The sequence below is a fragment of the Pleurodeles waltl genome, chromosome 6, assembly GCF_031143425.1.
Source record: "Pleurodeles waltl isolate 20211129_DDA chromosome 6, aPleWal1.hap1.20221129, whole genome shotgun sequence".
In the NCBI taxonomy this organism is placed as follows: Eukaryota; Metazoa; Chordata; class Amphibia; order Caudata; family Salamandridae; genus Pleurodeles; species Pleurodeles waltl.
Genome location: NC_090445.1, coordinates 1,526,048,495 through 1,526,063,305, shown reverse-complemented (window position 1 = coordinate 1,526,063,305; position 14,811 = coordinate 1,526,048,495). Strand labels below are relative to the sequence as shown.

The window sequence follows — 14,811 nt, the reverse complement described above, 5'->3', positions numbered from 1 at the left end:
CTGTCTGATCGACCGGGAGGACAGAGCCTGCAAAGTTCTGCAGCACTGCTGCTGTGCAAGGCAATAACTTCCATTCCTGCTTGGACCCCACAGTGTCACCACACAAGGTGGCCATGCTGGTGTGCCGCAGTCGCCTGACTTCAAGATTTCCTCCACCTTTGCCAGATTGCCAGCATCACCAGGTAACAGCGCTAGAATTTCCTTTCCTTCTTTAACTTTCTTCGTTTTAAAAAAAAGAGAGTTGCTATTTATTGGATTAATTTAGCACATTATTATATTATTTGCTTAACACAGTGTACGACGTACATTCTGGGCGAACCAAATAAGAAGTACAGCCCTTAAGTTTGAAATGTCAAAAGCGAAAAGCAAAAGCAATCCAGTGGCTAAATTGCACAATATATAACCAAGTAAACTCGGAATCAAGTCCCAGCTTCCAGCCTTGACCAAAAAGTGTGATCTTAGTCAAATTACAAATTAGTGACCGGCACTGGTAGTGTCATCATGCAGGGCAGTGACACATGCAATTCACTAGGGCCTAGATTTACTAATGCTTGTGTGACTGAAACCCGTCTCAAAGTGCTAGTGTGGTATTTACTATCCAACAAAAATCAGGATTTGCAATTTTTAGTATTCCAAAGGAATGCAAAGTTACTTTGCTTTGCATTACTTTGAGATTTGGGGGCGTTCCATGGGTAATGCCTGAGTGTTCCCATGCAATCATCTATGGGGTTTGATGCAAATCCCTTTCTAAAAACATTGGTAGACAGGGATTAGCGCCAAAATCATACGCTGCCTTGAGGCAGGCGTAACAAGGAAAAATGTGTCAATTGTGCTTCATTTTTCCACCTTTGCATTGTACAATACCCATTCAAAGTGAGTAAAACCTCAAAGCACTCATTTGCACCGTGATTCAGAGAAAGCACATACACTTGCATGGCGTAAGGGTGCGTGCATTGGTGCATGGCTGCCATAGTGTGCTAGGGCTGGGGGAGAGAAAAACTGTCCCATATCTTAGTAGATATGGCACGTTCATTCTCTCTCCCTCTGACACAAGGCAGTTAAGCAACATTGGTGCAGAATGCCATGACCAAGTTGTGTGATATTATGCAAATCACTTTACTTCACGGCTTTTCATTTTCCTTGATCATGACGTATGACACTACCTTCAAGTAATTCAGTTCGGGTGTGACCTATGCAAAATTCTCTTGTGTATAGTTTAATTACTATAAAGTTGCTCATCTATAATAACAGTAGAGGCCACATACAGGAGAGCACATAGCAACTGATTTGTCTATTAGCTTCCTCATGGTATCACCGTACAGTGATGAGGGGTGGTGGGTAAAGAAAGGGCTTCATGAATGTTTCGAAGATTATATTTAGAAACTTTCACTTTTAATAATTGTCACTAAATGCTGTGATTTCATTTCATCTAGTTGCTGAATTAAAATTCTTCTAATGTTTAAAGAATAACATGTTCCTAGACTGTTTAAGTTTTCATTATATTTTTACATTTGTTGAGTAATTGATACGCAAAAAATGTTGATAGCTCTGTGAATGTTTTAGCACTTAAGGAAAAAAACAGGCCATTGGTTTGGCTCTGGCTCAGCTGCCACTAATAATTTGTACTCTTGCTTAACATTTAGCTGTATTCCTGACTCCAACCAGCCTTACATTAACACTGTATGCAAGATGGCAGTACAATATGATTTTTAGTATCTTTACTATAGAGTGCACATAAATGCCTTTAGCGAGTTTATGGCATTTCTTTGAAAATTAAGAATTGTATTGGGTATTTGTGCTATATTTCAGCAGACCACCTTCTAATGGTTTCAGTCTTATGACTGAATCATCCGTTCTCTGGAATCTCTAATAGGGCAAACTCAGACACTCATCCTTCTGAGAATAATAATTTGAGTATCATTAAACTCGGTAACATCAACATCATATATTTACAGCATTTTTAGTTTGGAACTGCAGTACTGGGCGCAGCCTAAACAAGCACTGGCCATCATCTTTTACTATATGTAGTGCATGCTCAAAATAAAATCCACAAATTCATTGACATAGATAATACGTGCATGCAACTAGATAGACATAATAAAACACCTACATGGCCACAGATCAGCGAATAAACATGTATCTATGCATACAGACCTACAGGTACCCATAAACATAAGCCACGTAGCAGCAATCACCCATACGCACAGACCGCATGATGTGTTCAGTTGATTGCTTAAATAGCACTTAAAGCTGTGGGAAGGATGTTTACAAGTGTTAGATGTGACAGAAGAGTGCAAAAAAGGGAAGAAGAGTGAGAGATCGAGGAAGGGCCTAATGAATGCCATACGTGGAAGCCTTCAATAGCTGATAAACAACATTATGTGTGTGCTTGTCGAAAAAAGATGGACAGATGCCTGAATACAGATTTAGGTGCGCTTGACCCCCCTAGATCAGTGGTTCCCAACCTGTGGTCCGGGGACTCCTGGAGGTCCACGAAGCCATCTCAGGGGGTCCGCGACTGCTTAGAAGTAAAATATTAATAAATATTGACAAATTAGGGCCCAAACTTCCAGTAATGACTCTGTGGGGGGTCCCCGGATTCCAATGATGATTCAGTGGGGGTCCCTGGTCTCCATTAATGATAAAGTGGGGGTCCACAGAAGTCAAAAAGTTGGGAACCACTGCCCTAGATCCTTTGCAGACAAAAGTGTATTTTGAGTAATAAGAAAGATTTATGTGAATGCCTATTAAGTCATTGGCCACTCTTTAGAGAAATCCCTTCTAGTGTCTGACTGGCTGACGGTATATGTCAATAAACATGCCTATTCAATATTCCCTCTTTGAAATGATCAGCCGTTATAAACTTGTATGTATGTGCTGGTACTCATACTGTGCAAACAGCTGGGAAACGATGGAGCGCTGAACAGAGGGGCAAGAACCAAGATACATTGTTGAAAAGGATGACAGTGCGGCAGAGAGAAGGTGGATAGCTAACAGAGAGGGGATATAGTTCTATGATGAGATGAGCCTTTGCTTCCTTTCTGAATTTCAAGGGATATAAATGAACGGAAGTTCTGAGAACAGATATGCTGTTAGGATGCTAATGGGGAGTCTGTTGCAGATTAGTGCGTAGACTGATAAAGCTTGCCTTCTGTTTCTTTTCTGGCTTTTCCTGCATTTTCTTATTTCAAGTTTGGAAATGTCAAGGTATGGCTTTGTCCCGTAAGATGGCTTCTCTGACAGGTACACTAGGGGTTTTGTTTCTGGTGAACTTTTAGATGATGCACCTGGTCTTGAGATGATTCAGCTTTCTAGGGTAGGGGTCACTGTCACTGGCTGGATAATAGGCTCACTGTAGTCCCACCAAGTCCTTACAGTAGTTGCTGTGATAGCATTAATACCCAAGTGCCGAGAGTGCTGGGAGCCCTGGACATATTGTTTCAGGAGGGTGAGCTGGTACAACACTGTGCCATTTCACCCTTCACATCTTCACTATGGTGTTACTTATGTAGTAATGTAATTCAGTTACTTCATTTGTATAACTTATGACACACATTGTATGCCAGACTTTCGGTATCCACCAATCAGTGTCGGCTCAATTCTCAAAATTTCAAAAATTTACTGCTGGGTTCAAACCTATGTTTAATTGAAGATTCTGAGATTCACAAATGTGTCTCAGAATACTGCAGGAAACCTTTTCTGCATTTCCACCTATATAGTTGTACACAGTGTACAACAGTGAATTAGAGAAAAAGTGATTTGCATTAGTTAGATTTTGAGTTTTTACCTCTCCAGTGTCAACATTTTCCTCCACTGAGAAATGTATTTCGTTACATCTCTTACCATTTTAATCCCCACCATGGAAACAGATTCATACTGCACTTGACAGGATAAACTCTCTATGCATTTATAAGTTGTAAATTGATTGCACATATGTTTGTGGGTGTACAAAATTTGTCCAGTGTACTGTCGCATTAGAATGCCTGCTGGACACCTGTCGGAGTATTTTGCATTCATTTACAAGTGCAGAGACACCTTTTTTGGACAGCAAAAGTAAATTTAATTTCATAAAACAATTGAGGGGAGGTCATAATACATACTTTTTAAAGTAAGTGGAAAAAATTCATAACTGCATTAGGATATAGATATAGAGTTGTCCTCCGCAGCTATTGCCATGATGTTGTGGGCAGGGTGATACCTATTAGTGATTGGTTTATCCGGAGTTGTGCAGTTCGTAGTGGTCATATTTTGAGGACCAACAGAAAACTTGCACTTATTTGTACTATTTACCGATATAATGTGTGTTAATGCCATAATCTTACAATGTGATGAAAATGTATAGAGTGCTTTTAATGCTCAATGATATTGCAGAATGTTATTAAAACATTGAAAGGGGATAGCTCTCACTACATTTGCATGTGAGAATATTGATACAAACAATATTCTCTGATGTAACTATCGTGGCCTAAATATTTTGTACAAAATGATGCACTATTGCCTGTAGGTTTTCTATTATTAGGCCTGGAGTTAGCCCTCTCCATCCATTGCTCTGTTGTTGTTTCATGCACCGTTTCTTCCAGCGACTATAGCATAGAGCACGGGGCAATAGGACAGTCCAGTTCTGCACTGTCTGACTTCACGGCGAGTGACAGCATTCCACTCTTTCACAATGATCACATGTACAAAAAGTCAGCAAAGTAGTCCTCTTTACTACAGGGACTACTATGACAATATGTGCCTTTTGGGACAAAAAAAACTGATTTGATTTCAGACAATGTATTATTTATTGGCAAGGGCCCGGCAGCTTCCTCAGCAATAACATTTTTTACAAAAACTATGATAAAACAAAATAGGCATTAACAAACTGGAAAGGATGGGAGCCAATGCCAGGCCCAGCTCTTTCCCGATGCTTGTTAACGCGACTGGTGCAATGTTTCCATAAACAATATTTGGAACAATATATTTTTGACAAATTATACTTGGGACCTGATATTCTAATACATACCCTCACTATCCTGTGCATAAGGACCATGCCATTCCCTTCATGCCACAAGTGGGGGCCATGCCTCCCAAAACAAATATTCAGGCTACAGGCCTGTGTGAGCTTCAGATTTCCCAACAATGGCGCTGGCATATTTTAAAATACATTACAAGACAAGCAGGGCGCATGAGAGGGCCTAAAGGGGCAGTGAGGGATGAATGTTGATTGGTAGGGGTAAGAGATAGAGAAAACATTATTTTGTAAAATGACTTACCTTGTTTAAGACTTTCAAACCAGAGGGGGGAAGAAAGTGTGTGCGCATTTTTGCCTGTGTGTATGAACAAATTACTATTGAAATCCGACAGACACCTCACCGTACCCGACTGCTGCAAGCACCTGAACCAAAACTATTTAGAAGAAAATACATGTATTGGGGAGGGGGGTGTAACACCCCAAACACCCCCTGAGTCTACCCCCTGCACCTAAGGAGTGCAGGGGAGACTTTCAGCAGGGGGCCGTACACCCATTACAAAGGGTTAGTAGTTTTTATCCTACAGAAATATGACGTGGTAAGTGGTGAAGATGACCTGGGACAGGGCAGGGGTTCTCCTGGGTTTAAGAAGTCTGTCACATTAGTGGCTACATAGGCATCCGTAGTCGATGGTGTGGGGAGTCGCTTTCTGGCGTTTCCTGAGTCATTGCGTTACCCCGGATCCTTTCCCCCTGATTGGGGAGCCCGTCTCCCAATTCCTGTTCAGCATCCATCGCGTGTCTCCAAGTCTGAGGGTGTGGGGAGTCCTCTGGAACCTAAGAGGGAAGGTGCGGCGCCAGTATAGTTTCTACACGCCAGTCCCGTTGCATCCTTGCGAGGCCGACAGGGAAATGCTCGAGGCATAGACGACTGTGCGCCGCGACACTGACCTGCCTGCCCCGAGTATGGCTTCCTGCTGTCAGGTATCGGCAGGCGGAAGCTGAATAGGTTCCCTCTGACTCAGTGCCAGCGCAGATGTTTTTCCTGACAGACGTCTTTATGTCCCACTTGGAAATCGTCCAATCTTTTCTCGGTTTATATAAGAAAGTGTGGCTCTGTGTGACTGAGAGCTGGCACTACACCTCCTGGAGCTGGAGGTGAGCATTGCAGACTCTGCGCCAGCTCCGCGGTTGAGCACAGGCGCCTTTAACATCTTAGCATTTAACTTATGGTGGAAGGAGGCACCAAGCAGCGTGTCGTCACCGACAACTCTTGAAGAATTCGCCCATCTGTTGCTGATGGGAGTAGGAGTCGAAGCTACCAACATCCCAAAGGAGGCGTCTGTTAGCCAAGGTGGATCTGGACTGGTCGGAGTGACCCAAAGAACGGGCCAAATCTGGTGGCCAGAGGTCTCCCGGCTCCCCAAAGAAATGATACAATCCCGCCGTGGTCACTCACCGAGAAGAAAGCAGGCACACACGTCCTGGTGAGCGGAGATTCGCTGTCTAACGGTAAGATTAACATGACCAGGTTGCAATGCTATGGTGTTTTATTTAGGACTAAATCCTGCTCCGAGAACTTACTCCCTTTTTTCCTAAGGCTGTTTGACAATTGATATAGAACAAACATGGACAATCAATAGCTACAGAGCTATCTATGTACTGAAATCCGAGACAGGCTGGGACACGGGTGACACTTCAGTGCCCGGCATTAGGTGGGACAATGCGCCCTGGGTGGGCCAAGGGTGCCAAACATATTATATGCTAGAAAAAGCATTCATGTACGTGTGTGTGTGTTATTTGGAGTAATATATTTCCAACGAAGTTGTGAAGTTTGAATAAGCATAGCACTTTGGCATCATTCATCCATCCCTTATCAAGCAAGTTTATTTTAAGTCTGCTGATATTTGGGAGGTCACTTTAGGATTTACCTTGTGGGAATGCCCCCTTTTGGATTTAGCAACAGAAAATGTTTTCTTTCTGTAGGTGCTTTCTTCTATTGCAGTGTCTGTAATGTGTTGCTGGCCTACACGGTACTGCTGACCTAAGCTTTTGTGTCGCCCTCCCAGTAGCATTCATCCTTCCACTATTCAGCATTTCACCATATTTGTTCCTGCTACAGGCCATTATATGTAGATACATTTACAGTTCATCCATTTCCCTCTTCAAAGCACAGTTTCATATGCTGTAAGCAGGAGAGGTTTTCTATCACAATGAAGTCAGAGATACGGTGGCGAATAGGCCATCGGCTTCGGCTTTCTGTGGCTTGGCCAGCTTAAACTAATCGGTTCCCCTACCTTTAAATTAGGTAGGAAAATCGCAAGTTTGCCTGAAGGGAGCATCTTTCAGTTTACAGTGGATTCCACCTAGTCATATTCCAATTTACCCCTTAGTCTTCTAGACATTCTAAGTACAAGTGCTTTATAAATCCCGTTGTTTAATTACCCTCGTATCCCTTCTGTCCACCTGCAGGACTCTGAGATGGCTGCTGCCAAGGCTGAACAGGAGGAGGGGCTTATTGAATTCTACGACTCTTTCAAAGATATGTTCCAGTTCTTCTGCGACAACACCACCATCCATGGCAGCATCCGCCTGGCCTGTACCAGCAAGAACAAGATGAAGACCACCTTCTGGGTGTTGCTCTTCTTCTCCAGCTTCGTGATGCTGTACAGTCAAATGGGTAACTTGACTGCCCAGTACTGGAACTATCCCGTCAACATTAACATCAGCATGAGCACGAACCACAAGGTCAAGATCTTCCCTGCCGTCACAATCTGCAATATGAACCCCTACAGGTATTAGATCCTACTTTGGTTTTAATCTTGGGGTTATAGGCAGCATTTTGGGATATAAAGGTGTGTTCTGGGGCAAGCAAGAGGGATACATTTCACAAGTGGTTGAATGTCTCAGAATTTCTCAATTCTTGTTATTTGGAATTTCAAAATTCAGAATCGGGGTATTTTATCTGAAGTGAAAAATTGAAAAGTGTAATCATTATAATACCTATTCAATGTTGCCACCACCCAAGCACCCTTTGAATTGCATGGTAATTCTATATAATAAATACCCTGCGAGCATTATCAATAACCACTGACTTCCTTTGCGTGTTTTTAAACATTTTAAAAAACAACTTGTAACTCAACAACCGAATTCTGATGCAACTGATTACTAGGTGTTTGGAATGTGATGGGGCATCCAGAATGATCACAGACTTTTGTTCATTTATTTGTTTACATTTTTAATTTAGTTTTTACGCCTTTAGTTAATTATTTCAACAGATTTATCCAGTCTGCTGCCATGCATCCACTTCGGAGCACTTGGCAACATTTATTTTTCACAGGTTAGTTCATTGTGGTAATGCAGTTGAATTAGATTTGCATTGTCCTAGTAGGCTTCTGGTCAGCATTTAAATGTTTCCTTGACCATTAGCTGTCGATGTTGAATAGGGAACAGTGGTTAGCTTTTGCTGGTGGTTGCCAGCTGTTGGCACCAGCACTAATTTTTGTGGACTTGTTACTTGTTTTTAGTCATCAACCTTTCCCCCCAGAGCAAGAGAGGGCAATAAAGGCAAACGAAGGAGCAGAAAGGAGGAAGAGAGGATAGGAAAATAGTAGAGTGAGAAAGAGATTACAAAAACGGATTAAAAATAACCCGAAGAGAAGAAGATCAAGAGTCAGGAAGTGTAAGGGGAGTCAAAATATGTTTTCCCGATGCAGTTTTCAATAGGAACTTTAGACACAGCTACAGCCAAAACGGCTGAACAGGATTACACCAAATCTGACAGAAAACTAGATCTTGATCTCAAATGCTTGTTTATTGTGATTTGGCGTATATCCGTTCAGTAGTCCTTGAAAAATTAAGCCTCAGAATGTAAGTATATGTCACACTGAGGTTCAACTGCAGGTCCACCACAGTGGATCCATGGATCTGTAAGGTAAAGCGCATGTTGTGATAGCCTGCCATTAGTCTGAAGGAAAAGTTGCGGCTACCATCTCAGGACTCGGGAACTCAGTCCTCAAATCCCACAAAATAAATGAAAATAAAATATAAGGGCGTAGGGTAGGCATACCCGGTTCCCACCGAGGTCTCTTTTGGTGTTATGTGGATCCGCGGATCCACTCCAAGCCCAGGCATGGCCACCCAGGAGAAATGCAGCAGATTTGTGGATCTATGGCTCAACAAATTAAGAAGAAGGGGACTGGGTGCCCATGGGGGTTGGAGACTTCAAGATGCATCATATATGTTGATTATATTTGTCATTATTTACTAGCCATGTCAATATTTTGGTTCTCAATAATTTAACCATGATATTCTGGAATTTATATTAAGTCGAAATGCCACTATGTTTGCTTGACGCATGTGTTACTCTTCAGAATTTACCTCCATCCTGAACCTCTCAATATGTTAAGGGGTGAGTTAGTGAGAATTATGGATCAACAGCTCATAGAATAATTGCAGACTAAACTGAGATAATGAGAGAAAATATGTTTCGCGCCCCTTGCTTGTCTTTGTTGCCTTAATTGTCGGCAAAATTGTCTCTCAAAGATGAGCAGAGCTCATATATCTCTTCTCTTCTTGTACCAGGTTTGATGTGGTCAACAAACATTTAGTCGAGTTGGATCATTTGGCACGGAAAGCTCTTTCTGATTTATATGGTTTCAATGCTACTGAGAGCATTGACAGTGAGCCTGAAGTAACAGCACTAGAGGAACTACTGGGAGAAGGTAGTGGCCACTTCAACTCTAGCTTCCACTTGGATGACAGCATCAAACTGGAGCGGCTGACGAGCGATGGCATGAAGCCAGCCCTGTCAGGGACCATTAGTACCAGAATGGGCTTTCAGCTTGTAAGTATAACACCCAGGCTAAATCCAAATAGCCTATCTTCTTTGTTAGTGCAAGGTATAGGGAAGGTCCCATGACATTAGTATGCCCATGAGGAATTAGAGCATAAAGAGGCCCACTAACTGGTAAATGCTATGCTAAATGTAAACCACTTAACATAATTTAACTTTTCAGTCACCACTGTAGATGACATCACACACTTGACTCCAATGTTAAATAAACCCGAAAATAGTGTTCAGAAACACTTTATAATCACCAGACATTGCACACATGTTCCACACAGAATCCACAGGTTTTTACTCATAATGCCATTTCACATTAAGGTTCCCTACCCCTGCAGATGAGATGTATCTATCTGTAAATTAAAGACAATAATAAAATACAAATGACCCATACAACACTTACTGACCTAGGTGTCAGAATGATTGACTTCACTGAAAATCTGAAATGGATGCACACTTAATGTAGCTCCAGATGACAGAATCATCAACATATCAATCTTTTATTCTGAATCAAACTTTTGTTCCTATTTGGGAAACTGTCACCTTCTGAAGGCACTTTTTGTTCATTGGCTACTAAGATTATCCAGACTACTTGTGAACCAGATATTTCTTTGACGATTCCTAAAACGCAAAACTCATGTAAGTGAAATGTAGATTTGCATCATCAGACTCATATGGGTCCTTTCCTGATAGGATTCTGTGGTTGGGTAATGAGTCCTCACAGGCCTTACAACTGTGATAACAGCACCAAACTTTGTGTCCAGGGCTCTTAGGAAGCCAAGGGCATATGGGCAGATCAAAAAGAGATAGAATCTAATTTCATCATCCTATCATCCATAGCCGCTGAGCCCATGACCTTGCATGAAGGCTCACTTGTTTAATCAGTCTTAGATTACCATTGATTCATACAGTGTCTTTGTGACTAGTGATTGTTCAACTTCATAGAGCTCCGACCTGTTCAATGATGTCTTTCACTTGGCTCAACATTGAACACACTTTAATTTATTAACATAGTTATTTTCCCTAAGGTGGATTTCTTTCAGTAAATTCCCAGCTCCCTCACAGCACAATGTTGGGTCCAGCTGTAAAGAACTTCTCCTTGCCCTTAGCCCAGTTGAGTAGATTTTCCAGTTGGCAGGAGTAAGAAATTGACAATGAATTGCCAGGCAAAAGTTCCTGAGAGTGAGCTAGATTCATACATCTACATGTCTTGGTCTGACGCCCAAGTCATGCAATATTTTGATTGAGGATATGGTGTCCAATTCTCTTAATGGTATAGTAAGTGGAAGAAATTACGTCAAGTGCTTGATATGTTAATGTGCTGAATTAAAAATGAACTTCACCATATCATCTGGACATCAGACAGTACCTCTGAGCCTGTTATCCAATGATGTTACCTCAGCAGCAGGAGGCACGAAAACAAGCTAAGGAAATACAAATAATCAAAATAAAACATTGATGCCCATATTTAAAGGAAAATGACAAAATTGTCCGCGCCACGCTCCATGTTTTTCACAACGCAGGGATGAGCTGTATTTAATTGAATACGACGCACCCCTGTGTTGTCCCCTGAGCTGGCACTAAATTTAGCTGCCAGTGCCAATGTAGGCATCCTTGCACCATCATTCAAGTGTGTCTGTGTTGAGGGATTGGATTGTTTATGTGTGGGAAGGTGTCCTTTCCTGCACTTAAACAATCACTAATGGCAATTTAGCTCTTCTGGGTGTGCTGCAGAATGCCAAAGCATCATTCTGAAATGATTGTTTATGTGCAGGAAGGGACACCTTCCCACACATAAACAATCATGGCTGCCCTTTTGCTCTTTCTATGCGTGCTGCAGAATGCAGCACACATAGAAAAAGCAAAAAACGAGGAGGAATAAAAGTATTCCTCCTTGTTGGAACTTGCTAATGCCACCCATCGGGTGGCATTAGATTTTGGCGCTGCCTCAGATTTATGAAAACTTGTAAATCTGAGGCAGCATCAAAATGCAATTGGTGTTGCTGGGGCACACCCACAGCAACATCCACTGCACGCCCCTTCCTCTCAAAGGGCTGCGTGTGAAGAGGTTGTATTTACAAGGTAGCGTTAAGCCACAAAAAGTTCTTAACACCACCTTGTAAACACTGAGCAGGGCATAGCGCCACCAGAGTGCCACGAAAAGTGATGTTCTGGTGGCGCTAGGGGCTCATAAATATGCCCCTGACTGTTTAGTTCTAGAAATCGAACACTGAGAATAGCATAAAAATCTGAAGACAGTCACTTTAGATGCAATTGTTGGACAAAAGTTGACATCTACCAAAGAATTTCAAACATTCACAATTTTTGGGGTTCATCAGGCTAAAGCTACTGGCAGCTGCAATGGATATGTAGTTCATGTAGTAAATGCCAAGAAATCCTCAATGTAACAGCAGGTAAATAAACAAGCGTTTGCAATGCAGTGGGTCTTGCGTTTGCTCGAGTTAGAGCTATAAGCATTGTAAATTCCTCACTTGACTTTTCTTGCCACACAAATTGAAAATAAAAAGTAAAACAGGTGACGTACGCAAGCCGATTCAAACCTGCATGGCCACCATGAGCATGAGCGTGAAGGAGAGACACAAAAGGAAAAAGAAGTTCACTTGCAATCAAATGTATCAGCAAACATGCAATTATCCATATAACAGGGTCGATGGTTAAGGCGGTAATAAAAGTGCCCAAAGAAAGGACAAACGTAAAGCATTTACCAATGATAACACAGGAACGAGTGATAGTGAAGGGTGTGCGTGGTTTAAAGCCCACAGATAGATTACAACAGGCCAGAGTGCTTGTGCACTCGACCTAAAAATGGGTGCAAGATTTCATATATAGTCCCAGTCCACGTATTGCAGGGCAGTGCTGTCTATGATGGGGGCCGGTGTGGGTAACTTAGTATGCAATGTCCCAGTGAAAGTACTCCTCCTAACTCATGGCCAATTCAGACACGATTCTGCCTGAATGGCGGAAACTTGCATGAAAGAGATTGTAATGTATGGCTCTCATAGAGCACCCCTAGCAAAAATACCAGTTTAGAAATCTAGTTATGCACTGCTATGCAAAGCAGTCATAGGCTTCACTGACAGGCCTGTTTCAGAGCCCATCTGTAGAGCATTGGTTCTCTGCTCTGATGGATGGCCGAGTGCACAGTTTGAGGAGGACAGGCGATGGTTTGGCACAGAGTGATGTGGTGGGTGTCTAGAGGTGAGGTTTTATTTTATTTTATTTTTTAAATATTTGGGACAGGCAGGAGAAGCCATGTTATGTATGTCCAAAATTACTCCTCTGCCTCAGAATAGCAATTCAAAGCAGGAGCAAACGTTTTTGGTAGCCATAGATAACAAAACATTATAAATGGGTGAACGTGACGAATTGGGATGTTTTCCACCTCTGGGTTCTGATTGGCATCAAAGACGACTCACTCTTCACTCTTTTGTCTATTTAATGTCATTCGTAACCCCCTGGTGAAAAACATACCAGCCAGTCACTGTTACTCGGCTATAATTTAAGGTATTCCAGCTGGGCCTTTCACATCTAGGCTGCAGGTCTAATAACCTTCATGCATTCCATGCTGATATCTATTGAGCAATTTCATCCCAGCAGTAAGCAGCAGACAAAAAATGTGGTTAAGGGTTATGGTCATTTTACTTCAGCAACACCCATTTTTTTAACAAGGAGGATTCCAGGACAAGGTTGACAGTACGATCAGATATTATGCACCAAGGTAGATTTACTGAGTTGTTAAGAATTATAATTGTTATTTTCAATTAGCATTTTTGTAAAGCACAAACTGCCACTGGTAAGGCATTGAATTGTCATTCATTAATCTGCTGTATGGCTTTCCAAACGTCTCTATCAAAGACGTCTGATCCCTTTTTTGTAGGTTTGTGCTCAGAAGGGTGAGTATGTATGTTTTAATGAATTGGGAGATTTTATAGTGGGTGAGACTGGAGGGCTGTACGATATTGCTCATCTATGTTTAAAGTTGGTATGTGTGCCCATTGTCACACAAATGTGAAGGCAAAAAGGCACGGACAATTTAGCATACGCTTCCTAAAAAAGGTCACAGTTGTGTGGCCAACTGACAAACAGGCATAGCACCTTGTTTACATCCCAGGGATCTGGATAGTCTGATATCTCTAATGAGCTGGCCCACAAAGTGGTTCTTGGGCCTGGCCCTTTGTTTGGGGTTATCCCCAAACTTTTTACCTTCTTCCACCTATTTGTTTCCGACCTGTTTTTGTTAGCTTTAGGACTCTGGGCATTTTACCACTGCTAACCAGTGCTAAAATGCAAGTGCTCTGTGTCTAAATTGTATTGGTGATTGGTTTATCCATGACTGACATATTTGTTTTACTATTAAGTCCCTAGTATAATGCATCATGGGTGCCTAGGGCCTGTAAATCAAAAGCTGCTAATGGGCCTGCAGCACTGACTGTGCCACCCACATGAGTAGTCCTGTAAAGATGTCTCAGACCTGCCACTGCAGTGTCTGTGCGTGCAGTTTTAAACCAGTTCGGCCCGGTAAGTGCACTCATTTGCCAGGCCCAAACCTTCCCCTTTACTACATGTAAGTCACTTCTAAGGCAGGCCCATGGGCATGGTGCAATATATCTAAAAGGTAGGGCATGTACTGGTGTGTTTTACGTGTCCTGATAGTGAAATACTGCTAGATTCAGTTTTCGCTATTGGAAGGACTATCTCCCCCATGGGGTAACATGGGGGGATTGCCTTGAAATATCTTTTAAGTATAATTTCCCATTGGGAGCAGTTAGAGAAATGGAGTTTGTGGTCTCTGAACTCACAATTCAAAAATACATCTTTTGGTGATGTTGGTTTCAAAATTGTAAGTTTGAAAATGTCGCTTTTAAAAAGCGGGCACTTTCTCCCTTAACCATTCTGTGCCTCTGCCTGTCTGCAGAACACATGTCTGGGTTCGGATGACAGTTGGGCTGTTTGTGAATTCACTCTAGACTCTAGACAGTCACACAAAGGTAGC

General features: G+C 42.1%; 1 protein-coding gene across 1 annotated transcript in view; it reads left to right on the top strand.

Annotated features, from left to right (window-relative positions):
• Positions 1-6,094: 6,094 nt before the first annotated feature.
• The window catches only part of SCNN1D (sodium channel epithelial 1 subunit delta), a 59,944-nt gene continuing 51,227 nt past the window's right edge, over positions 6,095-14,811 (top strand). The window contains exons 1-3 of the mRNA XM_069241086.1: positions 6,095-6,463; positions 7,424-7,746; positions 9,536-9,797. Of these exons, the coding sequence (XP_069097187.1) occupies positions 7,433-7,746; positions 9,536-9,797 (576 nt within the window). The 5' untranslated portion in view covers positions 6,095-6,463; positions 7,424-7,432. The remainder of the gene's footprint in view (positions 6,464-7,423; positions 7,747-9,535; positions 9,798-14,811) is intronic.